The following is a 26,781-nucleotide window of genomic DNA, read 5'->3' on the forward strand; positions in this document are numbered from 1 at the left end:
AAGTGGGTCAAAAAAAGTTTATTTTGAATATTTAATTTAAAAAAAACATACCTATAAGGTGTGCTACAGAAACTTAGATACAAGGATTGCATATAAAACCCAACCTAACCGTGGTAAAGCAAATGCACTTCAGGAAAGAAAACGCGTCCCTTGTGGTCACTGAGGTCCCAACACCCGAGCAGTTCCACAGGGTCACTCAGGAGGCTGCTGAGCAGGCCTCCCAGCCCCTCCCGGGGGACGGGCTCCCCACAGCAGCCCAGGAGAGCTCACGCTTGCTCGCTTCACATTCTCAGGCAAGTCGATCTGTTACATTTTGCTGTCGTTTAACACGCTATTTTGGCAGAAGAAGTACTGCTCCCTTGATGGGAAGCGTTTCTGTGGTTCCCCGGGGGAAGGGACCTGCCTTCCCGCAACATCCAGGACGAGAGAAGAAAGGCGGGGCTTTGCGAAACCTAGCAACCACCGCAGGACTTTACAGCAGGAGCAGCGCCTCCACGCGACCAGAACGCTCCAGTGCTTTCTAGAGCTTTCCCGCAACGCTAACTTCCCATCAGGCCCTTCCCTCTTTCTCCAAACACCCCAGGACGAGGCCCCCACCACAGGGGTGGTCCTGCCTCCCGACGCGGGGCACGGACAACCCGCACTCGGGACTGAAGGTCACCCAAGTGGCTCCACGCCACAGTCGATTTGGCAAAAAAAGAAAATGCCTTAAATGCATAAAAACAATCAGCGGGTCCTCCAAGAAACATGATTACAATATATTAGCAAGTTCTGGGGCGTAAACATTTCCAAAAGCATCAGCAGAAGTATTAAATAGAAAAGCAAGAGTGCACACGCCCCTCCTCACCCTAAGAGGCGGCAGGCCTGGCGCAGCCGTGGCGGGGGCGAGGTGCCTACTGCCGCAGCTCCACGTAGTTGGCAGGGAAGAGCCCGTACCTGCCCTTGCACAGCCCGCGCCACCAGCCATCATCAATCATCTCGATGTTGGTGATGATGTCATCAGGGTCGAAGGAGATCTCATCGTCGCCCGCTGCGGAGGAGGCCAGAGAGCAGTGGTCACCCCCGGTGTCTCTGGGTCAGCCAACCGCCAGGAGGAAGACCCGCCAGCAGCCCCTCGAGCTGGCGGCCTCCCACGGAGGCTCTGCGGGGGTGCAGGGTGCTGGGGTGGAGGATCACGGGGGTGGACGGGTCCCGGTCTGCCCTGCTCAATGAGGGCGGCTCTGCACGCACATGGCAGCTACAGAGACCCAACCGAGCCCTTCATACAAAGCCCTGAGCCAGGACTTCCCTGGTGGCACAGTGGGCAACAGTCTGTCTGCCAACGCGGGTTGGACACCTTATCCGGAAGATTTCACGTGCCATGGAACAACTAAACAACTAGACCCTGACTACTGAAGCCCACAAGCTGCAGACTGAAGCCCGAGCGCCCTGGAGCCCTCTCTCTGCAACAAGAGAAGCCATGACAATGAAAAGCCCTCACATCAGAATGAAAAGTAGCTCCCGCTCCCCACAACTGGAGAAAGCCCACACAGCTAAAAGATGCAGCACACACAAAAAAATCCTAACCCAGACCAGATGGAATGGGACTGAGGAAGATACAGAATTCCCTGCGTTGTATCTGCAACTTTTCTATAACCTTGCAATTGTTTAAATATAAATTCTTCTTAAAAATTGTAAATAGCGTTCTGAGAGTCCTAACTCTTGAGAGAGGAGTTGCTGGAAGCCCCCAGTCCCGTACCCACCCCAGCCCTCCTTCTGGCCCGCCAGCGGTTTCTCACCAGCCTGGTAGTCATAGAGGGCGATGGCAGTGATTCCAAGGTCGTTTTCATATTCATCATAGGTACCTTCCTCTAGAATAAACCAGGGCCGAGTCTGAGAGAGAACCAGAGCTCCATGCTCACTCCCAGCAGACAGCCCTTCCCAAGGTCCGGGAGTCGCCAGTCGGGAGTCAGTGGCCCCAGGGCACCGAGAGCCGCCTGCCCCTCATACCAACAAGAGGAGCCACCCCAAGGAGCGAACACACAGAGGGATCATCTGGGTTGAGACTGGGACAGTTGTCAGGGTATAATTTTTTAAATTTCAAATATTCAGCACTATTGTCAGGAAACGTCCGTGCCAAGAACAAACGAACGGCGAGCGAGAGACAGCTGATCACCTGCCATCGTGCTCGGGGAGGTGAGCGCTCTGCCCTGGGCAGGTTCTCGTGCTGATTCCCAAGTCACTCCCCGAGGGGGAACGGGCCCAGACATACAGAAGGGAACCCCACGCTCATCTACCCACTCCACCTTCAGGGTGCCAGGGACCTCCATCTTGTGAACTCCGGACACCGGGGCTTCCCCTCGGGAAAGACGACAGCAGGAGCCCATCCTCCATGCCCACCCCCTCAGTGCCCCCCGCACAGGCAGGGGTCTCCCTGGAAGGCCCCGGGGCTGGGGCCACAGCTGAGGTGGGGCAGCTCAGCCCGCGGGAAAGGGGAGGTCTGCAGAGGAAAAGCAGCGGAGGGGGTGTGATGCAGGAGGCCCCATACCTGCTCGATAGTGGCCCGGCGCCTCCGTGCTTTCGTAGACGCCCTCCGAGACGTAGGCCTCCGGGTACTCCGCGGTCTCCACGCTGTAGCCCAGCTCAGGCTCTCTGCTGGGGCTCGGCTCAGCCCGGAATGAGGCCGCGTCCTGGGGAGTCAAGGGCAAGTTCCCGTGGCCCCACCGCCCAGAGCCACGCAGAAACCTGGCAGCCCCGGCCGACATGGGACAGACACGGGGGGAGGCGGGTCACCCGCCGACGTCCTACGAGCACCTGCATCCTGACGGGGCCCCTCCCCAGGATCCCCTCTCACCCCGACCCCGAGTCCCACCATCACTAAGGACCTGCCGGCCACAAGAGACGTGAGTTCCTGGGGCAGGTCTGGCCTGCTCCCCTTCGGGCCCAGACCACCATGGCACCCCAAACCCCCAGAGCCCCCAGCCCTATGAGGCTCTGACGACAGCTCCAGGGCGGCACCCCAGCCCTCCAGCTGGAGCAGACGAGCCCGCGCATGGCAGGTACCATCCCCACCAACACTGTGGAGGTGAGGCATGGGAGTGACCACCAAGCCACGCACAAGAGCAAAGGGTGCTCTGCTGACAGCCCCAAGCCGACCACCAGCCCGGCCAGGGTGCGCCTGGGGCACCCTTACAGGTCAGAGCAGCAAGGTGCCCGCATGGAGCAGCTCTAGGAAGGGCCAGAAGTCAGGCCCCAGTCTTCCAGAGGGTGGCAAGGGTGTGGGCAGGCGGGCAGGACGGCTGCACCTTGGCCAGACACCGGAGCCCCTCGAGAGCTGAACAAAGCAGCGACAGGCTCCTGCTGGCAGTTCCCCCGGAGGCGGGGGGCACAGACCGGAGGGCAAGGAGCGGCTGCGCTGGGGGGCCGCCCTGAGCAGGTCAGTGGTGCGGGGGCGGCCTCCCCCACCAGCGCCCCCCGCCCATCAAGTGGTTCAGGGAGGCTGGCCCGGCTGTGGGGCATGCGGGGGGGCTTACACAGGGCCCCTTTCCACAGCATCAGTTATAAAACCCCACCCGCAAGGCCAGCCCCGCCCACAGCTCTCCCAACCCCCGACCCCTCTGAGTCAAACTAGTGTGTGCTCCTGGGACTCAGCAAGGCACCCCGAGAGGCGACGTGAGGTGATGAGGAGACGGGGGGTGAATAGGACCCTGGGGCAGAGGGGACTCAAGCTCGGGGTGTGGGTGTGGACGGTGGGGGCCGAGCTGCTCTGGGAGGGGGCCACAGGGGCCTTTGGCGGAGGGATAGGGAGGTCGTTCTGTGACCAGGGATCAAAGGAGCAGGAACTAGGGACCGAGGACTCTGGAGAAAGGGCCAGGGAGAGGGGAGCTGAGGAGTGGTGGCAGAGAGAGGGAGGGAAAAGGCAGACTTATGGCTCCCGGTGTCAGGAGACGCCGCAGGGCGGGGGAAGGCAAGGGGTCGAACCCCGCACACAGGAGGCCTGCCCTCTGGGTCACTGACAAGCGCAGGCAGAGACCCCGTCCACAGGGCGCTGGGCTGGGAAGGGTGTCTCCAGGAGTTCAGAGTCACTGGCAAACCCAATGACAACACCAACCTCGTAGACGGGGCTCGATGGTGGCCTCTCCTGAGCCGGCTGGGGTGTGGGGGACGCGGGCGGCGTGGGCTTCTGGGCCCGGGCCTGCTCCTGAAACGCAGAGACACACAGTCAGCTCGTTCTCAGGCTGCCGGAGGAAGAAGCAAAGCTGCTTTGAAGCTACGGTCGTCTGCGCTAGCAGGACGGTCACAAGTCCTCCAGGTGCTGGAAACCCCCGCGAGGAACACCCCCAGGCAGCGAGTGTCCTTGAAGGGCTGGAAACAGAGACATTCCTTCCCACATTCCTTGCTCGCTCGCAAGACCTGGCTGTCAGGCATCCGTGACCCCTGCCCAGCGATGCACGTGGTCCGTGTCCTGCCTCTGGACTGCCGCTCACGGCCCAGAGGGCTCTGGAGCGACGCTGTGCCGAGGGGGCTCACACAGGGGAGGCGGCGGGACAGGCTGGATGCAGCGAGGGACGACACGGCAGCAGGGACAGCAAGAGACCCTCAAAAGCAAAATCGAGAGACGATCGCCACCACAAACCTCTCTTCTCAAGTCTTCCAACTCCTGCATCTTTCAGATCAGATCGCAGGAATTACACTCCCGAGTCATAAGAAGACAAAGGTGTTACATAAAAAGGAAACCAAACTACCAGGAAAAATGCCTCGGCGTGTGGGCCTACAACAAAGAAAAACTTACAAACGCCTAGCTAAAAACCTGAAGGAGAGAGAGCTTAAAGTTCCTGGCAGTTAAGAACGATACAAGGTAATTACGAGTGTGCAGTTATCCAACCTCATCACGTGTGACAAAGCGTGTGTCAGGGCGTCTGGAATCCCCGCCCACCACTCCCTGCCACTGCGCAGTGCCTGCCTCCGCCCCCACCCTCCCCCGATGGGGTCTTCAGAGCCCCAACCACCAATGTCTGCGGGGCTAAATAAAGCTTTACGATCTGTAAGGCACCACAGGCATTACTGCAGACTCTGCCCTTCCTCACCGCCGGGGAGAGGGCTTCCACACCCGCTTCCCGGGCGAGGGCATGGCTGTGGCTCCCTGAGCTGATCTGCCTCCAGCTGCCCGGCTAGGGGGTGACGGACTGGCGCAGAGCCACTGGACATCAGTCCACTCAGAAGGGTTTTAGGAGAAGGGCCACCCCGTCCCTCTCACCTCTCACAGCTCCCATCTCTACTTTCCCTCGTGGAAAAAGTCTACAAAGAATCACAGAGCAACCTGCAGAGCCGGGCTCCAGAAGCAACAGCAACAAGAGCCCGCAGACTGCTCCTTCGCGGGGACTCCTCCTGTGTCCCCCAGCTTCCACCCAAGGAGGTGGCGGGCTCCCCAGGGGCATGGGTGGGGACAGAGTGCCAGGGAGACGTGTGGAAGCGGGCTCAGCCGAGGGCGTGCGTGCTGCCCGCCGCACAGGGCAGGACAGGCGGGCAGTCACCCTGGGCTGGGTCAGCAGGGCTGTCGGGCAGGTCAGCTGTCTCATGTCTGGGGACAAGAACCTGGGCCGTCTGTGTGGCTGAAACCGTCAGTGCGAGAAGGCGCCGAGTCTACGATAACCCCACGGATTGGAGACGGGCGAGCAGGGCCCGCGGGCTCCCAGCCCCCGGCGCCGCCCGCACTCACGTCCAGCTGCCGCCGCGCCGCCTCCTGCTCCTGCCGCTCCTGGGCCATCCTCTGCGCCCGCTCCGCCTCGGCCTTCCGCCGGTCCTCCTGTTCTTTCTCCTTCGCCAGGTTTTCAAAGTTTGCTCTGATGTTACTTGTTTTGCTGTTCACTACAGAGGAAGGAGAGACTTACCCAGAGCACCACTGTCGCCCCCACACCAGGCTGGCCCGGGGGACCTTCCCCGGGACCCAGGCACCGACCGGCTGAGCAGGGACGCACCCCCTCGGCTGCCAGCCCAGCCTCCGCCAGGAACAAGCCTTCGCTGCTGTGTCTGCCACACGTGCAGCGGGAACGTGGGCACAGAGCCCTGCATCTGGAACATTCTCATGCTCCAAACATCACTACGTCCTTTACCACCAGACACGAGGAAGATACGCCCCTAGGGAGGCCCTCGATCGAACAGTCAGAAGCACTGACTCTGAGCTCCACCCCCATGATGTTTCCTGTGACGGAACAGGACGGCCGAGCACCCCTCAAGGACCCCGGCGGACGGGTGAGACACCTGCCCTGGGTGAGACGCAGGCTGACCTGACACTTCCTGGGACGTGGTTTTCCCTGAATTTTGATTACGATAGGTAATCACCTGCTGCGCCCCAAACCCACAGATGACCAGGTTCTCCGTCAACGCTCCACCGGCTCCTGTCAACCCTCCTCCCGCCCTCAGCACCACCCTGCAACACCGCTGCACAAAATTTCTCCTGGGAAAGCCCTCAGGGCTGCCAGGACTCACCTGCTTCAACAGGGACAGTCTTCTGGTAAGACGAGGACACCGCGGCAACATCCTCAAAGGTGGAGGCGTTCTGCCGAGACACGAGCGGGGGTCAGGAGGGCTCAGGTCCCCTCCCCTGCGGCCGGCAGAGCTGCTGAACCTGCACAGGTGCTAAGATGGCCCCAGATCCTCCCAGGGAACCAGCCCAGGCCTACAGATCTCACCAGCCCACACACTAATGGAGACACAGAAAGTGTGCCAGCTCACCCCGGCTGGTGACCCCAGAATCAGCGTCAGAGAAGAGACGAATGTGTGGGGGAGTCAGCAGGGCCAAGGGTTTAGAGCAGTGAAAACTGCAGGAGTGTAGAGTGGCGAACACATGTTATCCACGCTCATCCAGACCCGCAGGACGCACAGCCCAGAGGTGAGCCCCAACGCCGCCCCCGGCCGTGGGCAACCTGAGACACAGGTTCAACACAGCTTCACGGCGAGGGGTGTGTGTGTTGGGGAGCACATGGGAAATCTCTGCACCTTCCTCTCGAATTCGAGAAAACTTCAAAACGGGCAGAAAAACTAACATCCCGTCTTCACGACCATAAACCCAGCATGTCTTCCTGAGCGCTCACCACCAAGGAGACCCAGTGTTTACAAGGGAGCCCAGAGGCCTCTGCTGTGCGGGGAGAGAACACGGCCTCCCCCCGCCCCCAGGATGGTCTCGGTGGCGCCCTCACCCTTGCCAAGCGCCCTCGCAGTCTCCTCTCCCGCCGTCATCCCACAGACACGGCCTCTGCCCGCACACTCTGTAGGCCCCCACCCCACCAGCACTGCCTGCCCTGCCTGGCAGCCCGCCCAGGCTGTGTCACCAGCCCTGCCTGCCCTCCCAGTTCCCTAGCCCAGCAGAAGCCCTGACAACCACCTGTGAGGCTCTGCCCGCTCCGTCCCCCTCACCCCTTACACCCAGGGGCGTCAGCACCCACCCCCAGCCCCGGCTACAGGCACGTGGTCAGAGCACTGACGCCGCCTCCTATCTGGGGCCACGGCCTGGCAGGTTCCCCGAGACCCACTCTCCACCCTGCGGCCAGGGGGTTGCTGGCTCCATACCCCATCTGTGTCCCACACACTTGCAGTGCCCTGTCTCCAGGCCCTCAGCACCCCCAGCCTCAGTGAGCGCCAGCTCTGCTTCCTCAGGACACCGTCCGCGGCCAGAGCCCCGCGCCCGGGGCCACACATACTCAGGGGACGGGGCCTTAGGGGTCAGCCAGGAGCCTGGGGGAAGGGAACTCGGCGGGGACAGGCCCGCTCGTCCAGACTCCCACGGGCAGGGCAGCCGCAACCTCCGGCCACTGAGCCGACAGGTGCCGGGTGGGGGCAGCCCCGCACAGCTCACAGGTCCGCCCCTCCGATGCCCTGGAGTTTAGACTAGACCCCCAACCATCTGACGTGCTGAGGACTGGCTGACGGAGACCCTAGACGGGTCAGGAGGGCGCCCCTGGGAGAGCTGAAAGCGGAGCCTGTGGTCACGCTGGCTCTGGGTAGACTGTCACAAGCCCCTGCAGTGACAGAAACATGGTGGAGCAGCCTTCTCCAAGACGCAGCCACCACCAGGTGACCAGAGTAACCAAGGAGCTCCGCTCCCAGCGCGGCTCAAGCTCAGCACTTTCAGCACCAACAGCCACCTGGCCATGGGCCCCAGGCCCCGCTCTACAACACGACAGGGACCGTACCCACCCCACCGTGCAGCCTCGGAAGTCCAGGAGAGGACCCAGGGACACTGGAAGGGAAGCCCAGTGCTTGGGTCAGCTACCCCCACCGCCACGGGGATGACACACACCTGCCTGGGGAGCTTTTCAAAGATGTGCCAGGCACGCCCCCGGAGGCCAAAGACCACCAAGGAACAGTGGCCAACCCCCAGCCCTCGGCAGGACACACCGAGCAAGGAGGAGGAGCACTCACCTTATCCATCCGGTCCTTCTGCACCCCGTACTTCCCGCCGAAGCCTTTGGAGTAGTCTGCAACGTGACGACACGGCACTCAGCCCCGGGCTGAGGACCAGCGGCCACCGACAGCAGGTGCATGCAGACGCGGACACCCCGGAAAGCGCGCGCAAAGCAATGCAAGCGAGGACCCGGCACCCCGAGCCCTTGCCCGCGAGGCGAGTGCGCCTCCACCCGGGGTCCCGGCGGCAAGCAGGGGAGGGCAAGGAAGCGGTGGGCATGCTCCGCGTGCTCCCAGGGCAAGGGTGCGGGCGTGGGCGGCAGGCAGGGCGCACCTCCCAACACAGCCTCCACCCAGCCTCGCCCGCTGCTGCCATCCTGCCCTACCCAGCTTTAAAGAGAGGCTCTGAGGTGCGGTTTCTCTCGTTCTTTTGAAAGAGAGGAAACTCCCATGGACGTCTATCAGCCCCACTTAGGCCACAGCCACACAGGCCCACGAGACGGTCACAGCACCGTGCAGCACCAACGCCACACACGGCCAAGGCCACGTCCGTGTGGTTTGCGGGGTCAGCCCCAGGGGATTCTCTGCCTCCCTCCCTGAACACGGGCTGAGGGCCTCTCAGGACACAACACCCGGCCAACTGCGTGTCCAGGCCCTGAGGGAACTGCGCTGAGCATAAGCACATCTTCATCTGGACTCCCAACACCACCCAGAACCTCTGTGATTCCAGCTTCTTGTGTGTGAGCACACACCCAGACCCTCCTGTGATTCCTGCTTCCTGTGGGTGAGCACACACTCAGAACCCCTGTGATTCCTGCTTCCTGTGTGTGAGCACACACTCAGAACCCCCTGTGATTCCTGCTTCCTGTGTGTGAGCACACACTCAGAATCCCCTGTGATTCCTGCTTCCTGTGTGTGAGCACACACCCATAACCTCCTGTGATTCCTGCTTCCTGTGGGTGAGCACACACTCAGAACCCCCTGTGATTCCTGCTTCCTGTGTGTGAGCACACACTCAGAACCCCCTGTGATTCCTGCTTCCTGTGTGTGAGCACACACTCAGAACCCCCTGTGATTCCTGCTTCCTGTGTGTGAGCACACACTCAGAACCCCCTGTGATTCCTGCTTCCTGTGTGTGAGCACACACCCATAACCTCCTGTGATTCCTGCTTCCTGTGGGTGAGCACACACTCAGAACCCCCTGTGATTCCTGCTTCCTGTGTGTGAGCACACACTCAGAATCCCCTGTGATTCCTGCTTCCTGTGTGTAAGCACACACTCAGAATCCCCTGTGATTCCGGCTTCCTGTACCTACTTTCTGCTTCATTGTGAAGGAGTTAAATGCAGACAGGGTCATCGAAAAACAAAACTCTGAAGAACACCCCCAGAAGTAAGACCCCAAAACCAAGTGGACACGCCTGCCCTGTGCCCCTCTGGTCCAAGCCCAGTAATCACACTCAACCGAACACATTTCTCCCAGCCTCAGAGGCAGGAAGGTGGCTTATTCCAGTCACAGTACCCGTGTCAACAGCGAGAGCTGCCGGGGGAGCCGAGGGAGGCCAGGCACCCGCTCCAGAGACCAGTCACCTGCAGTTCACACTCCCTTTTACCAAGCATACACCCCAGAGGTTACAGGTGAGAAGAAAGTGAGTGGGGAAGAGAGTGCGCAGGGCGTCCGCTCCGCAGAGCAGTGTGGGGAGAGCCCAGCCCTGCGGTGACAGCGGTGACCAGAGGCCGAGCCTGAGGTCTGCGCTAAGCGGGGGCGCGGGGGGGGAGGGTGGGGCTGGGAAGCAACTGTGCCTTGCTGGGACCCGTGCTTGGCCAGTTTCTCCTTGTAATCAAACCCCACAGCACAGGAGTCCTGCCTCTCGGACTGAACACCAAATCTGCCTCCGAAACCAGTCTTATAATCTGAAAATCCACAGGTGACCATGGAGAAAACAACCAAGAGAGGAAACAAGTTTGGTTAAAATCGTAGAAGGTTTGCAGGAATCAAACACATTGCTTCGAGAAAACGAGAGCCCTGTTGAGTGAGGGAGCCACAGAGCCAGCTCCTGGCATCACCGATGGTCACAAGGGCTCAAGAGGTTGAAGGACAAATGAAATCTGAACGGGTCAGCCACGGCCCGAAAGCAGGCTAGGACCTGTCTATGAGCTGGTTGGGAAGAGCCACTCCAGGCTCCGAGATTCATCCAAGGGTCCTGCCTGCACTGCAGACAAGAGCACGTGTCTCTGCACACGTGAGAGATACGTCACACACGTGGCCTGTCCCCAGCCCTGCGGCAGCCCCGCTCTGGACCCGCCGCCTGGGAGGGCGCGAGCCGGGCTCTGGCAGCCACTCTCCCGGGGGACACAGCCCGCCTCCTGGCTGGGAACACAGAGCCACCCCTTCAGCCACCCGTGCGGGCAGAAGCAGCCCCTGGGAAACTGCGGCGGCAGCCCGGGGCTCCAGGGCACGGAGGCCTCACCGCAACCCCCCAGGGGATCACTACAGGCGGAGGGGTCTTTTCAAAGCCGAGGGAGGCACAGGGACCCTCCCCGCCCCCAGGGAAGACACGACACACTGCAACCCAAGTACCGCGAGGCCCAGCGCACAGAGCCGAGCTCTGTGAACAAAGCCGAGCTCCGGAAGGCCGCGGGGGACGCACCTTTCTGGGACTCGTGCAGCTGGGGCTTCTCCTGGTGGTCCCAGCCGAGGGCACACTTGTCCTGTCTGTCCGTCTGCACACCGAACTTCCCCCCGAAGCCTTTCACGTAGTCTGTAGACGACACAAAAGGCCACAATCGAGGATTAACAGGGAGAAAGCACGTTTTTCACAAAGTTAAACACATACAACTTGCTCAACCCGCACTTGCTCCTGTGTGTGAGCTTGCTCCAGACCTTTGGGAAAACTTCCAGTGACCTTTGTTAAGAGGACCTCCCCATACCATGGCCAGAAAGTACCCCCAGCTACAATCTGGGTCTCCTGGATAAACAGAGATGGGACCCCAAAAGGAAGACCCAAGGCGTGCTGTTCAACCAGCACCACGGAGCCCGCGGGGTCTCTTCTGCACACAGACGGGCGACTTGAGGGCCGTTACCAGCCACTCTGCTGAAGTGTCAGAGCTACAAGATGGCCGAGGGCTGGGTTTCTAAGTTAACAGCGCTGGTCTGTACGTGCTGTCTTCAAGTTCCATGTTTAACAGCGCATCTGCCCTCAGGCCTCCGGGTCGTGTTCTGGTTCTCCGCGCCTGTTCTGATGGTCACCCCGCACACTAACAGCTGCTGGCTGGGGAAGGAGCTAAGCTGAGGCCACCTTTCTGGGACTCGTGCTTCTCGGTTTTGCCTTGATACTCGAAGCCGACGGCACTCTTATCCACCTTGTCCTTGTCGATGCCGTACTTGCCACCGAAACCTCTGGAGTAATCTGCAGACAAGAAAAAGCGCTGTCCACACACCAGCCGTGGGAACAGCAAGCATGCTGGGAACCTCAGCAGTCTGGAAGGAAGGACTGCTATCATTCCACTCAAAAAAACAAACCAAGGGGGCTTCCCTGGTGGCTCAGCGGTAAAGAATCCGCCTGCCATTGCGGGAGACGTGGGTTCGATTCCAGGTCCGGGAAGATTTCACACTCCGCAGAGCAGCTAAGCCTGGGCACCATGACTACCGAGGCTCTGTCCTCGAGTCCGGAGACCCCCAGCTACTGAGCCCACACGCCCGAGAGCCTGCGCTCTGCGACAAGAGAAGCCACGGCACAGAGAGGCCCGTGCAACTGCAACTCGAGCAGCCCCCTGCTTGCCGCAACCAGAGAAAAGTCCTCGCAGCAACGAAGACCCAGTGCAGCCAAAAATAACTAAATCAAATTAAACCACCACCACCACCAGGGGGGCCTCCCTGGGGGTCGAGGCTTGAGACTCCACGCTCCTAAAAGGCTTGAGACTCCACGCTCCTAAAAGGCTTGAGACTCCACGCTCCTAAAGCAGGCAGCCCAGATTCAATCCCCAGTCAGAGATCTGGATTCCAAAAGTTACAATAAGGATCCTAAACACGGCAACTAAGATCCAGAGCAATCAAGTAAGTAAATAATTGAAAAAATAAAAAATCTTTAAGGCTTACTCTAAGATTGCAAATGTGGAAAACACTTAAAAGTATTATTTATATGCACAGAAGAACTGAAAAAAGTAGCACGTATAGTGAATGAATAACTGTAGCATCTCTCCTTTAGTCCAAAAGACGGCATGAAGACCAAGTTGACGTGAAGCTTCTGAAATCAAGGATGAGCAACAGGAGCAAGCTTTTAGGTCACTCTAGGCAGGGACTTCCTTGGCAGTCCCGGCAAAACCAATGCAGGGGGCACGGGTTCAATCCCTGGTCTGGGAAGATCCCACCCACCGCAGGGCAGTTAAGCCCATGCAGCACGACTACCGAGCCTGCATGCTGCTCCGACTGAAGCCTGAGCGCCGAGAGCCCGCGCTCTGCAACAGAAGCCACCACGATGAGAAGCCTGTGAACCGCAACCAAGAACAGCCCCTGTTCACTGCAACTAGAGAAAGCCCGCGCACAGCAAGGAAAGGCAGCAAAAATTAAACAAACACTAAGTCACCCTGCTTCCTCAACTACAGCAGAGACGAGATGGGACACCTCCAGAGACAGCACCAACATGGAGCACCTTCTAGGAACTCAAGTTCCGCTCAAGGCTAAGTTACCATAAATACTAGACAGCTGTTTTACACACAGCAGGCTCCATCACAGACCCATGAGCGGGGACTCAACCCCACCCAAGCAGGCCCAGAGCTGCCAAGGACTGCTGCGCTGCTCCAGGTGCTTCGGCCTCTGCTCCCCAGCTTCCTGGAGGCAGAGCTATTCTTCTGCAAGGGCATCTGGGGAGAGGGTCTGGCAGAATGAACAAGATCCAACAGCGGGTCCTAAGGAGCATGTGCACACAGGGCACAGGCGGACAGGTGTGCTCCCGGCACGGGGCGGGGCAGCCCAGTGCCGGGGCAGGCGGGCCCTTGGGCAGAAGGGAAGCAACACCCCCAGTCCAGCAGCCCTTCCCTTGAGAGACGCCCAGTCATGGGTGCCGCCAGTGGCGGCTTTCATTTTTGATTCTTAAAATTCTGGAGATTTACAAAGCTATGCGAGCTCTGAGTTCCTATGTCACCAGTGATTCAAAAACTCGAACGCACAGGCCAAATAAAACACACCATGCAGAGCAGCAGCCAACCTCACCCTCTGCGGCAGGGTCAGGTCCATGTGTCCAACTCCACACACGCACCTCAGTGGGCAGAGCGCTGTAACTGACCTCCAACGGGGGCACCACGCGAAGGGAGGGTCAGGCCGGCCGCCAAGGACAGCCTGGCAGCATCCAGCGAATTTTAAGTCCAACATGCTTGACTCAGCGACTCCACCGCTAGAACTCATCTTTTAAATAACCACTCTTGTGCGTAAGACACAGGACAGGAATATTCACGGCAGTCAGTTCTTAACATCCAAACCTGGAAATGAGCTCAACTCCACCTTCCAGAGAGGAACAGTTCAGGAACTACACAGTGTCCATGCAGCGGAGGACTGAGCAGTCATCGAAACAACGACAAAGCCCCTACTCCGACCAGGTAAGAACAGGGATGTCCAAACCCTTCAAGCTAAAAGAGCTGTATAAATAAAACATCAAGCGGCTGGCACGGGGAGAGGGAGCTCCCTGGGCTCGTGTCAGTAAACGCACGAGCAAGGGGGGGCTGCAGGCGCCGACAGTCAGCGGGGTGCGCAGCGGCCCGCCCGCCCACCTCTCTGCGACCCGTGCTTCTCCGTCTCGCCCTGGTAGTCGAAGCCCACGGCGCTCTTGTCCACGCGGTCGGACTGCACGCCGTACTTGCCACCGAAACCACTCGAGTAGTCTGGGGAGACAGGGTGGCAGCAGGAAGAAGCGTGTCAGAGCAAAATGCCATTCCGGTTAAAAGCAGCAGGAGCAAAGCATCGGCAGCAATGCACCAGGAGATAAGAGCACGTTCAAAGAAGCACGAGGAGCCACCCGCCGTCAGATGGGGCGCCGCGCGTCGTCTGGTGTCCCTGCAGTCTGGCCCCTTCCGACAGCTGGAGGGCAGAGGTGAGCCACGGGCACACTTTGGAAAGTAACCATTCAAATAAAGCTCAGCGTGTGAAGAAAGGGACATGGCCACATGGGTCTTTCTAGAAAAGACTGGAGCCCACCAACACCCTGGGCTGGGTGGACCAGACAGACCCGCCCCTAGAGCGCTCCCAGGCCGGCTACCTCCCTGGTCATCGGATGCCCTGCAAGAGGCGTAAGCAAACAAGCTCACAAAAAACACCTCAAGTGCTTTGAGGAAGCGATGTGCTTTCATTTCAGAAAGGGCTGACAAGTGAGCACAAGCTCATGAAGACCAGCCAGCACTGTGTTCACAACAGCTCGCACAATGTGCAAACATCAGCACCGAAACAGCTCTGGTCACTATCCTAAGGGGAGAGTCTGCTTTGCCAACCAAGCTTAAGAGCAAACTGCCCAAGGCAACGCTGCTCAGAGGAGGGAGGCAATGAGGAGACACAAGACCCGGGTCCACTCGCTGCCTGACGGGGGCCCCGCCACACCACACCCCAGATGCCTGAGGGGAGGGCAGTGTCCCGACCCCTCCGGATGAGGCCACGAAGGACTCCTGCCTTCAAAAGCAGGGGGGCTTTCTGCATCTGTCCCACCTCACCTTTCTGTGAGGCGTGTTTCTCGGTCTTCCCCTGGTACTCGAAGCCCACGGCAGACTGCAGTTACAGAAAAAGAGGAGATGCAGATTTTAACGTCTGGATCCATGAACATGACATTTTAAAAAACACGAACCGTGTTATTGGTATTTTTTTATTTTTTTATCTCCTAAGGAATGATGCTAAAGCTGAAACTCCAGTACTTTGGCCACCTCATGCGAAGAGTTGACTCACTGGAAAAGACTCTGATGCTGGGAGGGATTGGGGGCAGGAGGAGAAGGGGATGACAGAGGATGAGATGGCTGGATGGCATCACTGACTCGATGGACGTGAGTCTGAATGAACTCCAGAAGTTGGTGATGGACAGGGAGGCCTGGCGTGCTGCGATTCATGGGGTTGCAAAGAATCGGACATGACTGAGTGACTGAACTGCAGCTACTAACGCCCAAAGTACCAGTATTTTGAATTTGCACACCTTGAAACACTGAAGCCCAGGGGCCGCCCCAGACAATGAGCGAGGCAGCTCTCAATGCTACGACATAAAATGAGGGGGCTGCCGACGATGAGCCAGGGCCTCGAACCAGAGGAACAGCATCAGACACTCAGCACAGCCCTGGAAGTGGGTGTGAGGGGGGCCCTCTGTCACTGTGACACAGGCAGGGACAGGGAGTCCCCACTGTCCCCTGGGACACATCGAAGGCCATCTCAGGGCCACTCGATGAGCAGGCACCAACATGGAGGTTTCTACAGCAACCAGGGGAAAACTCTCTCACCTCTCAAACAGCCAATCATCTCAGAGCATCTGTGAAGGGGCGGGCGGGGCCTCAGGAGCCTGTGCTCGGGACCCCCACCTTGCACCCCCACAGTCCGAGGCACCTCTGCGCCACTCCGAGATGCCCAGAAGACACCCGGAGCGAGCTCAGTCTACAAGGTGGGGCCGGCTGCCCGCGCCGCCTCACTCACCTGGTCCACTCTGTCCACCTGGACGCCAAACTTGCCTCCAAAGCCCCGGACGGAGTCAACCTGCGAGCAGTGCTTGGAGAGCTTTGACTGATACTCGTGGCCGACAGCTGACTGGACAGGGGCACAAGTGAAGCGTTAGTCGCCCTCCAGCACTGCCCCACTGGACCCGCCCCCCGCCGGGGCAGCCTGCACTTCTGCTGGGTGTGGGCGACACAAACAAAACCACCCAACCTGGAAGCCGGCCGGGGGAGGTGACTCCAGGGGCATCGCCACGCCCTCAGTCAGGTGTTCCTGAACCCTCTGCACACCAGGCTCCCCAGAAGTCGCCCGAACCCCAGCCACAGGGGGCTTCCGGAGGTGCCTGGGCGTGCAGAACAGGAGGCCAGGCCCCAACCAGCACCACAGAGCCAGCAGCCTGCCAGCGACTCCTGAGACCGCTTCCAGAAGACTGCCGGCAGTGATCAGCCTCCTCAGGTGGGAGGAGGTCACTGTCAAAGCACGTGACCCAGGAATCAGGGCTCAAACCGGAACACAGAGGGCATGCTTCAGGCACACCGCACGGTCAGCGCCACTGCCTACCACACAGCCAGCCCGCCCAGGTGTGCAGTGGGGCCTGCCGCCGGCTCAGCACCCCCGGTCAGGGAAGCAGGGCTGGTGGCCTCTCAAGGCCACATGCTGACCGAGCAGTCCACCCCGAGCTTTCCGCTGTGTCAGCAAGCTGGAGCCTGCGGCCCACATCCACACCGAGGTTCTCTGTAAATAAAGCTTTCTGGAACATACCACATCTGTTCATTTACAGAAAATCTATGCCTAGCTTTGTGTCAAGACAATACAGCTAGTTCAGGAGCCGCCCGAGAGCCTGTGGTGGCCAAGCAACTAAAATATTTATACCCTGAAGTCTGAGCGGCCCCGGGCTGCTGAAGTCACCCAGGCCCGGCCCTCAGAGGAAGGTTCCAGGTGCCCTCGGCAGAATGGACAGGGGTCACGGACCTTTGTGGACACCGAGGACACAGGACAGGTGACCTACACGTGACCCAGCGCCAGGCGAGGCAGCAGCTCATCCAAGCCCAGCTCCTCCCCAGGGAGCCACGCCCACCTTGGCCCTCCTACAATCCATCGAAGGGCCTGCCAGCGTACTACCAACTCCTCTCCCGCTTATTTATCTGGAACTTCAGTGGCAGGGTTCAGGGTCCAACCCCCACGGGGTCACAACCAGCGCTGGCAGCTAGCTCTGCAGGCAGCTTAGCACGCGCTCTTCCACAGCCAGGGAGCAAAGCAAGCTTTACTTTCCAGTCCGGAGCTGCTACTTTCTCTCCCTCCCAGCGGGATCCGATGCCCACAGCTAACAGCTGATCCAGAGCCCTGCAGTCTCAGAAAACCTGTGGCAGAGACCACCCACCTGCAGCTTCGGGGGTCTCACCCAGAAAACATCAACAAGGTAACAGGGAGGCAGCAGCATGCCCAAAGGATCCCCCAGCGTGCCTCTTCATCACTAAGAAGTCAGAACTGTTCCAAAAATACGGCCAGAGTGAAAGCTTAGCGATTCTCCCAACTTTCTCATCAAAACAGCTTTCTCCCCCAGGTTGGCCTTGGTCTTACACTGATGAGACCCTATTTCTAATCAAACAGTCAGCACCAGGCAAAGCACTGTGAGAAGCAGGGCTAACACTCTGGTCGTGGGGGCGCCCCTCTCTCAAGCAGGTGCTGGCCCATGAGTGCGACCAGCCCTGTCATTCCGGGCTGAGTCTGATCCAGGCACAAGGGGGACGGGGGGGAATCACAGAGGAACCCGCCCCCAGCTGACACCTCAGCGCAGCGGTAAGGCAGACACCTCAAGCTGCCCAACCAGAGAGAGAGACGGGCGCCCGCGTCACTGCACGCGCAGCACGCCTGCCCCAGTCTACTGTCCTCTCTGCAGGGCGGACTCGGCCCCCAGCTGATCCAGCAAAGGGTGCGGCTCTGTTCAACTTCAGTCCCACCTCCTCAGACCTGCCTGTCCTCTGCCTGGTGGGCCAGGGTCTTCTCTGAAGGTCACCAAGTGCGGAAGGACAGCAGTCAGATGGCTGCCTTTCTAGCCTCGACAGGAACCCAGGCGCTGAAACTCGGCTCTGGGCTGCAGATGGGAGCCACTAAGGCTGCAGCCCGAACTGCAGCTGACACCCAAGCGGCAATCCAGCCGCCTGCGGGCCTCCGTTCCGGTCAGAGCCGGCCTCTGGGAGGACCTTATCTCCAGCTCCAGGATTCCCAGCACACCACTCCCTCCCCAGCAACTCAGAAACTGAAGAGCTTCCAGAAACTGCAGCCCTTCTCAGCTAAGCTCAACTGAGAGTGGGTGACTTCTGGCAAATCTCATCCTCAACAAGTGGACTCCCAACTTTTCAATGGAGGGGGAGGGCTGAGTGACAACCCTGCTGACCCTGGTGAGGTCAAACACACCAGGACCCTGACACCACGTGGGCCGGCACTCACCTTGTCCATCCTGTCCTGCTCCACGCCAAACTTCCCTCCGTAGCCGTGCGAGGCTTTGGGTCCCGTTTCCAACTCCTTCTCCTTGAGGGTCTGGTGTTCTTGAAACACATTCTCCCGCAGCTTGTGGATGCTTGGAAGGAAGAGATGGAAGAAAACATCAGTCAGACAGACTGCCAAGACGTGCGTCTGGGCTTTCTGGGAGGACAGACAAGGACACCATCTCTGCAATCTGTGAGGTTTTGCTCCCCAGTGGCTCCCCAGCCCGGCCTCCCTTGTGTTCACTTTACTGCACCTCCAGCTGCCCTCAACTCCAGCAGCTCTCAGAGTCAGATACAGGTTAATGGGGAAAAAAAAGCAAGTCTGAACACACCCAGTGAGTCATCTCCAAGTCCCTGCAGAAGCTGGGCTACGATGTGGACGGCATTCCACCAAGTGGAGGACAGCTCCTCGGGTTCACCAGACACCTGACCCAGGACAGCCAGCTCCGTAAACATCACCAGAGGCAAACGGGAGACAAAGCCCACAGGTGCACACCCGGACGACCCTAGGCCAGGAGCCCAGAGACGTGGAATATTCAGACGGCTTCTCGCTATGTGAAGCACCCCGGCTTTCCATTCAAAGGTGAAGTGAGAGGCTTTCAGAACTTAAAATGTAAAAGCCACTTTCACTTTAAGCGCTAGGAGCAGCAGGACAGATCACCAGATGCAGCCAGAACCAGGCAGGCCAGGCAGCTATCACCCAGGGCTGCCGAGGGCCGCCTCACACCACAGCCACATCTCCACATCCGGACGGCAATCCCGGACGTGCGGCTTAGAACACCAACCAGGCCTGGCCACCTCCCAAGACCCTGACGAGCTGGGGAAGAAGACCAGCCCCCAAGCACCGCTGGAGGGACCTCAGGACACCGAAGCAGTCCTGCCTCGGGTGTTCTCTGAATTCTAACCCACCCACAGGCTGCCTGATCAGAGAGAGTTCTTTTCTTCTCCAATCTGCCCTCCCCAACGTGTTTTGAAACCACGGGGGACAGCAGGGCTAAGAGGCCTGGATGACAAAACCAGGTCAGCAGTCAGCCTGACCCCAGAGCAGGGAACCCGAGGCAGCTCCCAGCACCAGCTCCCCCAACCGGTCCCAGGCCCTTCTCCGAACAGCTGCGAGGCGGCGGGCTCAGCGAGTCAGGAGGGAGGAACACTTGTGTCTAAAATGCCCACACTGCAGACTTCACCCACTTTTCTGGATGAACGGCTGAACCCTTCTCAGCCCAGAGGAGCTTCATTTCACTGCAGAGATCCTAGAGCCTAGACCAGTGCTCTGTGAACGACCCAAGCGGTCACAACCAGGGGAAGGGAGCACACGTCCGCACTGAGGCCAGCGCAGGCGGAGATAAAAGTCTGAGCACATTCTCAAAGGCCCTTTTAGCTACACCTCCCAACAAGCAAACAAGCTGCCCCAGAGGTGGCGAGTTAAGACTGGCGAAGTCAGGGACAATCCCTGCTTCTTGCAGTTCTCCTATCTCGACCTTCATGAGAACAAGAAGTTCAGGACTCAGCTCAGGGTATCCAACTGACAACAACAGAATAACACTGCAACAAAACAATACAAATTAAGGACGGGTGTTTCTGATCTAGTCTTCAAAGACAGCCCATGCTTTAGAAACCTCCCATCTGCAGAGAGAACAGCTTAGTTAACTACGTTCCTGGATGAAAACCACAAGCTTAAAAACCAGACTGGAGAATTAAAAGTAGAGGAGACACCGGCAGTGAGATTTTTAAACCACTGAGCGCGTCCGTGCAGATGCACACACGCATACACGTCAGGCCTCGCCCTCACCTCCTGTGTGAACTACAAGGGACCAGACAAGGCAGAGGCAGGGCCCTCGCGCTCACCAGCGGGGAGCGGGCCCCCTCGCCCCTCACGGTTCAGAATGTCTCTGTCACACAAAGATCGAGAACGTCTCTTACTTGATGTGCTCCTGGTGCCCAGATCCTTGCACAGTTTTGGCTCCCCATCTCTGCTCTTTCTCACTTACGTCATTCTGAAAAGGAAAATAAAGAACGAGTACACCCCCACGCCCTGGACTGTGAAACAGCCCCCACCCCCCGCCAAACCAAAAACCTGGGAGGACCCACTTCAGGAGACGGGAGGGGCGGGCAGACTGGGGCTCCTACCACGAAATCGGGGTCGGTCTCCCAGTCGTCGGCTCCCCCGTCGTCCGGGGTGATGGACACAGTGTGGCCGGCCGAGGCTTTCCACATCTGGAAGGGCAGCGCTGAGGGTCACAGCCGCCGGCAGAGCCCTGCCCAGGGGCCCACAGACGCTCTGCCCGGGACCCCACAGGGAGGGCGGGGAGCTACGTGCTCAAGAGGGCCACTCGTGGGACTTCCCTGGGGGTCCAGCAGCTAAGACCCCCAGCTCCCCGTGCCAGGGGCCCAGGTTCAATCCCCAGTCAGGGAACTAGACTCCTGCAGGCCACGACCAAGACCTGGCGCAGCCGAATAGATTTTTCTTTTTTAAAAAAAAGGTCACTCATAATCCCCGTGCCTGAGTGACACCGGAAGGATCAAAAGAAACCTAACACGGGAGCTCTAGCACTGAAGCCAAAGGGCAGAAGCATGGGAGAGATATTCAGGGCTTCAACTCAAGGGAGGAAACTGGGAAATAAACAACGCCTCGTGTGCTGCTTCACTCAGTGGGACCCCCCCGCCCCCAGCCAAGCCTCCTGGCGGCAGTGCTGTCCCACCGGGAACGCACTATCACCAACTGTAAAGTCTGCTCCGTTGCATCACGGTTTTATTTCAAAGCATCCATTTTGACTCAAAAATAATTACTGGAAACCTAACAATGATTTTCTTAACTTAGACTCTGACAAGTCATGCAATCAGCCAAGGGCTGCTTTGCCATCTGCTTGGGGAGACGCAGGGCACACAGAATGCCAACTTCTGTGTCGGGCAGCCCTGAGGCAGGCCGCCCTGCCTCCTCAGCAGGCCCTGAAACTCTAACTTATTGGCTCGGAGAAAAATGACCCAGCCTCACAGCTGAGCCACACTGCTCTCTCCATAACTACAAAGGCAAAATCTAGCCTTTCAGGAGTTCAAAAGAAAGCAATGAGAAAAATGGTTTTGTTTTCCCCAGAAGTCCCCATAAAACTGCTCCCAGGCCAGAAGCAACTGAAGGCTTGTTTTCACGCAACCAGAAGCCCGCACCCTGGTGTCTGAGCTGAGGACACTGCCCATCTCGCATGGTGGGGCCACACTCCCTGTGCTCTATGTGGACCCAGACAGGACAAGAGCCTTTCACAGACCTGAGAACCCCCGAGGCGGGTCCACCTGCACCCCCGGCTCTGCGAGGTCACAAGTCCAAGGTGGTGGCGGGGGGGATCAAGGGGCACAGCTCTCAGATTCCCAGACTGGAGTGCTGCCACGTCACCTGGGCAGGGAACCATGAGCCACCAGGTGGGCAGGACCAACACAGTCCCCTGGACACTGTCCCACCGGGACCCCTGCTCCCCTCTAATTAGGTGAAGCAAGGCAGGGAGCGCCCTGACGCAAACTGCTTTGAACACAGTCTCCGAGAGCCGACAGGCCAGGCTCAGCTGCAGCAGGAACAACCAGCATGCCCATTCACAGATGGAGACACAGCTGCCTGAAAGCCAAACGCTCTGCCAGAAGCCTCTGCCTCCCCGAGTCAAGACTGCCCGTGGCACCATGCTGGCCTGAGAAGGGGCCGCCCACCAGCAGGACTCCAGTTGCCTATGGTCTCCTCAGCCAGTGAGGGGACGGCCAGTCATGCAGAAGGACGGGGTCTCCAAGGAGACTCACTCCCCACCCAAGGCCAAGGTGAAAGCCACGTCCTGGCCTGTGGCTTCTCCACGCTGGCGGCGCAGAAGTCACAGGGCCCACTCTCCACCCGTCTGGAAGCCAGCCTCACTTGTGGGCAGGTGAGCACTGGCCGGCTCGCACCAGCATCATGGCTATGGGTTCCCCAACCCCATGGAAGAGGAAGAAGGGGCCAGGGGGCTGCCAGGGGTCCTCCACTCCAGGGTCGTGTGGAATCCCCTCCGCTTTCTAGACCACAGGCAACACCAAAATTGACTTTATTTTTCAAATAAGAAAATTTCCTCCCAGAAAATTATCGTCCCTATCTCTGCAAACCTAGGGAGAGAACACCCCTCGCTTTCCTTGTCAAAGGGGTTTCCCTGACTGCCCAGTGGAGCACATGAGCATGCTCATGGTGCACAAACCTTTCTTCTCCACGTGCAGATGCGAGACGCTCACAAAACTCTGCTGAAAACGCAGTAATCCAACGAGGAATTCCCAGGCATTGGGGAGAGCTTCTGTCTGTAAAAAGATTAAGAGTAAAAAGCTCAGAAGGATATGTGCTGACAGGCACCCTGGGCGAATCTTTGTGTGCTGAGATCCTTTTAGAATAGCTCTGAAATCCTCCCCAACACAACAAGGTTTTATAAAGAAATGTGAAAAGAGGGTGGGAAGATTGCCATTTCCCTAACCAAAGAGTTCAACTGACTTTCAGCCACAGTGAGAAACTACAGGAAATAAAAAAGTTCTGAACTATTTACCACTGTATGAAATTTCTTCTTAATGCAGACAGAAATCATTGCCTCAATTGCTAGCGTACATTTTGTGTGCTAAAATCCTGAGAGCTTTCCATTTCTGGTTCATCCTAATTCTGCAATAAAATTCCATTACTCTGGGTATGTATATGTGTATGTGTGTGAGTGTCCCCGGTAGCTCTGACGGTAAAGAAGCTGCCTGCAATGCGGGAGACCTAGGTTCGAGCCCTGGATGGGGAAGATTCCCCAGAAAAAGGAATGGCAACCCACTCCAATATTCTTGCAGACAGAATTCCTGGACAGATTAGCCTCGCGGGCTACAGTCCATGGGGTCACAGAGTCAGACGTGACTGAGTGACTAGCACTCTCACACTTTCACATATATATGTACACATGAGAAGCACTCCCCATGGGATGGTGACATGACGGGGCTAGAACTCTGAGCAGTGACAGCTATCAGAACGTGAAGAATGTTGACTCGGGGAGCAAAGGAGAAGCAAGCTGCGTCTCTAACGAACGGGTAGGGTTACTTCATAAGACCAAGACTCCAATTCTCCAAACCACCAGCTCAGCAGCTCTTCCCTCAGACCACAGGACAGCCCTGACTACACATGGCACTGCTAGACACTACAGATGACTAGAATCCCCTTGTTCCCCAGAACAGACCAGTCACAGGCACACACTGTCTGTGCTGACATGTGGCCTGGCATGCATTAGCAACCAGACAGAAGATGCTCTGCTGGCCTTCCTCAATTCTGCCTTTAGAAATCCTAAATTGTGTAGGTTTCTTAGTACATTCTAGGTACCGCAGTTATCATCCAACATCTATGAAAACCTTCCCAAGGGTAGGCTGAAATCTATAATAATCTATTCCCTCTCAATATTTTTAATTAAAAAAAAAAATCATGAAAACAACTCTTTGAAAAACTGAAGGCCTTTTTTTTTGATCCAAAGATAATGCCTCTGGACCCTACCTACCTCATACCACACACAATAATTAACTGGGGGAAAAAATGGATCAAAAAACCTAAGTGTCTGAACTAAAACTATTGAATTCTTAGGGAAAAAACAAGCACAAATTCTCATCACCTTGAATTTGACAGCAGACTTTGGATGTGACACAAAAGCACAAGGGAAAACAGAAAAAAGTAAATCGGGACAAAAATTTTACACTTTTTGCTTCAAAAGACACCTATCAAGGTAAACACAATTTACAGAATGAGAGACACTGAGTTCAAATCACCTATCCAGAATACATAAAGAACTCTTACAAGTCAACAATAAACAGGACAATTAACCACATTTTTAAATGGTGAAAGGATCTGAACAGACATTTCTCCAAAGACATACAAATGGATATGCTTGTGAAAAGACAATATCACTAACCATCAAGGGAATGCCTATCAAAGCCGACCTGAGATACCATTCCACACATTCTAAGGTAGCTACCAAAAAACAAACAAGTTTGTGGAGGGTGTGCAGAAATCAGAAGGTTCTTATGCTGCTGGTGGAAACGTAGATGAAAGAATCTGGCAGTTCTTCAAAAGGTTAAACACAGAGGTGCCATATATCCCAGCAACTCCACTCCTAGGTATACAGAAAACTTGTTCACAGAGCATCACTCCTAACAGCCCAAAGTGAAAATAACCCAATATCCTTGTGATACAACGATAGGCACACGGCAGGTGGTCTATCCATTCAATGGAATGTTACTAATGTCTGACGATAGAAGGAGTGAAGTACTGACACCCCCTACAACATAAACGACTCTGAAAAATCTTAGACTAAGTGAAAGAAGCAGGACACAGAAGACCATATATTATACAGGCCCATTTCTAGGAGTGGCCAGATCTGCTAAGTCTACAGAGAGAAAAAGGGGACTAGCAGCTGCCTAGTGCTGGGGGTGAGGGAAGCCGATAAGGTTTCTCTGAGGAGATGAAACCACGCTGAGTTAGCCATCTATTCGCCCACCCTCTCCAGTGTAGCAGAGAAAACAGGTCTCACAAGGCCCACTCTCCACACCACCATTACTCAGAGGACTCCCCTCTCCCCTGCCTCCTGCACAGTGAAGACAAGATGCCTGATGGACAAGGGCCCAGGACGGGCGCACTGCAACACAGGGCAGACCCCTGGGCTCCCAACTGTCTCTCTCAACCGTGCGCTTACCCAGCCCCTGCTGCACTGTGCTGACCGAAGATCTGAGTCACCACTGACTCCCAAGTTAAGTTTTTTACAGATGTGTCTCTCAAAATGCTTCAAATAAAAGGTCCTGGGGACACACTGCCAGTTACTGAGGGGGATGTGGAGCAGAGCATACAGGACAACCCCGCACACCCCTCCTCGCTCCTCTTTCGGTCTGGGAACACTTTCCACCCGAGAGGCGCGGGCCAGCCTCTGGCACCAGCGCGGTGACTCACCCGCCGTCAGGCCCTGCCCAGCGCCGGCCAGAGGGGCGGCGGGGCAATCACGCGGTCGGCCCCAGCGGGTTAAGCCCCCATGGAGCTCCGGGGGCCAGGTCACCGCGGAGCCCAGCGGGGCGCTCGCCCGGGACGCCTCAGAGCTCCGTCCAGCGGGAAGTGGGTTCCGCACCCCCGCTCCCCCGGACCCGACGCGGCCAGATTCCACGGGAAGGAAGCCCTGTCCCCTTCGCCCCAGACCCTCTGCAGGAGCACCCAGCTTGCACGAGAGTGACTCCCTTCCAGGTGAATTCCAGCTCGCACCCAGAGGAGGGGCTGTTCCCAATCCAGAGCCGCTCAACTCTGCTGCCGCGCCGGTCGCCGCATTTCCACTGACCTGATTGCAACATCTCCCCGTAGGTGTGGGCCGGGGAGCTGGGAGCGAGCGGCCCGCCCTGCCCTTGGGAGACCCCGGCCCCTCCCCCTCGGCCCTCCGCCTCCTGAACTCCCGAGTCCGGGACCCCCGCTACCGGTAGGGCTCCTCTCCGTCCCTAGACCCTTTCGGCTCTCCGCCCCGTCCCCCTAACCCTCCAGGTCCTGGACCCCCTCCCCGGCGGTCCCCGCTCTTCCCAGGACCCTCTGGGCCCTTGTCCCCCTTCCCTTAAACACTCAGGGCCCGGCCTGTCCCCTCCCCGGCCCCCTGCCCCTTCCTCCCGACCCCCAGGTCCTGCACCCCTCCTGTAGGGCCCCTCTCCTATCCTACACACCCCCCTCAACCTTCTGGCCCCTTCTTCCCAGAAGCCCGGAGATCCTCCCCTGAGGCCCTGGACTCTCCTCCCAAGCCCCCTCAGGACCGCGTGCCCTGACCCCTCAGGCCCTGACCCCTTCCCCTTCCCCCAGCCCGCCCCTCTTTCTCCGACCTCATCCCCCTCCCCAGGACTTCCCTCAGGCCCGGCCCCTTCCCCTCAGCCCCCGGCCCCTTCCCCTCAGCCCCCGGCCCCTTCCCTCAGCCCCTGGCCCGCCCATCCCCTTCTCTGACCTCGGCCCCCAGCCCGGGGAAGCCTCGCCCGCGCTCCCCCCGCGCGCGAAACCGCGAGCGGAAATGCGGCGAGACCGCCGCGGCCGCCGCTTCCTTCCCGTTTCGGGACGTGGCTGCGCCTGGGGACCTCAGCTGGGGAACCGGCCCGCTCCCCCGCCCGGCGAAGGCCGAGCTCGCTCACCGCCGCCTGGGGTCGGTCCGGTCCGGCTCGGCACTGCCCAGCCTCTGCCGCGCCCGCAGCTCCCAGGCGCCCCGCTCCACTTCCGGTTCCGCGGAC

At 58.3% G+C, this 26,781-nt stretch overlaps 1 protein-coding gene across 26 annotated transcripts; it reads right to left on the reverse strand.

Moving 5' to 3' along the window:
- CTTN (cortactin) lies at window positions 1–26,781 on the reverse strand. 26 transcript variants are annotated; one of them, XM_086383921.1, is made up of 19 exons: window positions 26,686–26,781; window positions 22,740–22,836; window positions 21,801–21,925; window positions 20,668–20,754; window positions 20,461–20,534; window positions 18,503–18,632; window positions 16,034–16,144; window positions 15,076–15,130; window positions 14,146–14,256; window positions 11,679–11,789; window positions 11,031–11,141; window positions 10,183–10,293; window positions 8,401–8,456; window positions 6,469–6,538; window positions 5,699–5,847; window positions 4,091–4,180; window positions 2,528–2,669; window positions 1,779–1,850; window positions 1–1,030 (listed from the first exon to the last, which is right to left on the reverse strand). In XM_086383921.1, the coding sequence occupies exons 4-19, from the start codon at window positions 20,752–20,754 to the stop codon at window positions 894–896; spliced, it is 1,617 nt and encodes a 538-aa protein (XP_086240047.1). In that variant the 5' UTR covers window positions 21,801–21,925; window positions 22,740–22,836; window positions 26,686–26,781; the 3' UTR covers window positions 1–893. The 26 variants fall into 26 exon arrangements, with proteins under 26 accessions (XP_086240047.1, XP_086240048.1, XP_086240049.1 ...); XM_086383922.1 differs by having other exon boundaries at window positions 26,505–26,781; XM_086383923.1 differs by lacking the exon at window positions 26,686–26,781 and adding an exon at window positions 25,790–25,854.

This window comes from Bos grunniens, chromosome 29 (genome assembly GCF_055505025.1).
Source record: "Bos grunniens cultivar Pamir isolate PY7600 chromosome 29, Bosgru_T2T1.0, whole genome shotgun sequence".
Taxonomy (NCBI): Eukaryota; Metazoa; Chordata; class Mammalia; order Artiodactyla; family Bovidae; genus Bos; species Bos grunniens.

Coding starts and splice junctions, on each gene's coding strand:
- CTTN (XM_086383918.1), bottom strand. CDS start 20,754: ATGTGGAAAGCCTCGGCCGGCCACACTGTGTCCATCACCCCGGACGAC. Junction 16,145..18,502: donor AGCAGGACAGGATGGACAAG/GTGAGTGCCGGC, acceptor GCCCCTGTCCAG/TCAGCTGTCGGCCACGAGTA. Junction 14,257..15,075: donor GAAACACGCCTCACAGAAAG/GTGAGGTGGGAC, acceptor CTGTCTCCCCAG/ACTACTCGAGTGGTTTCGGT.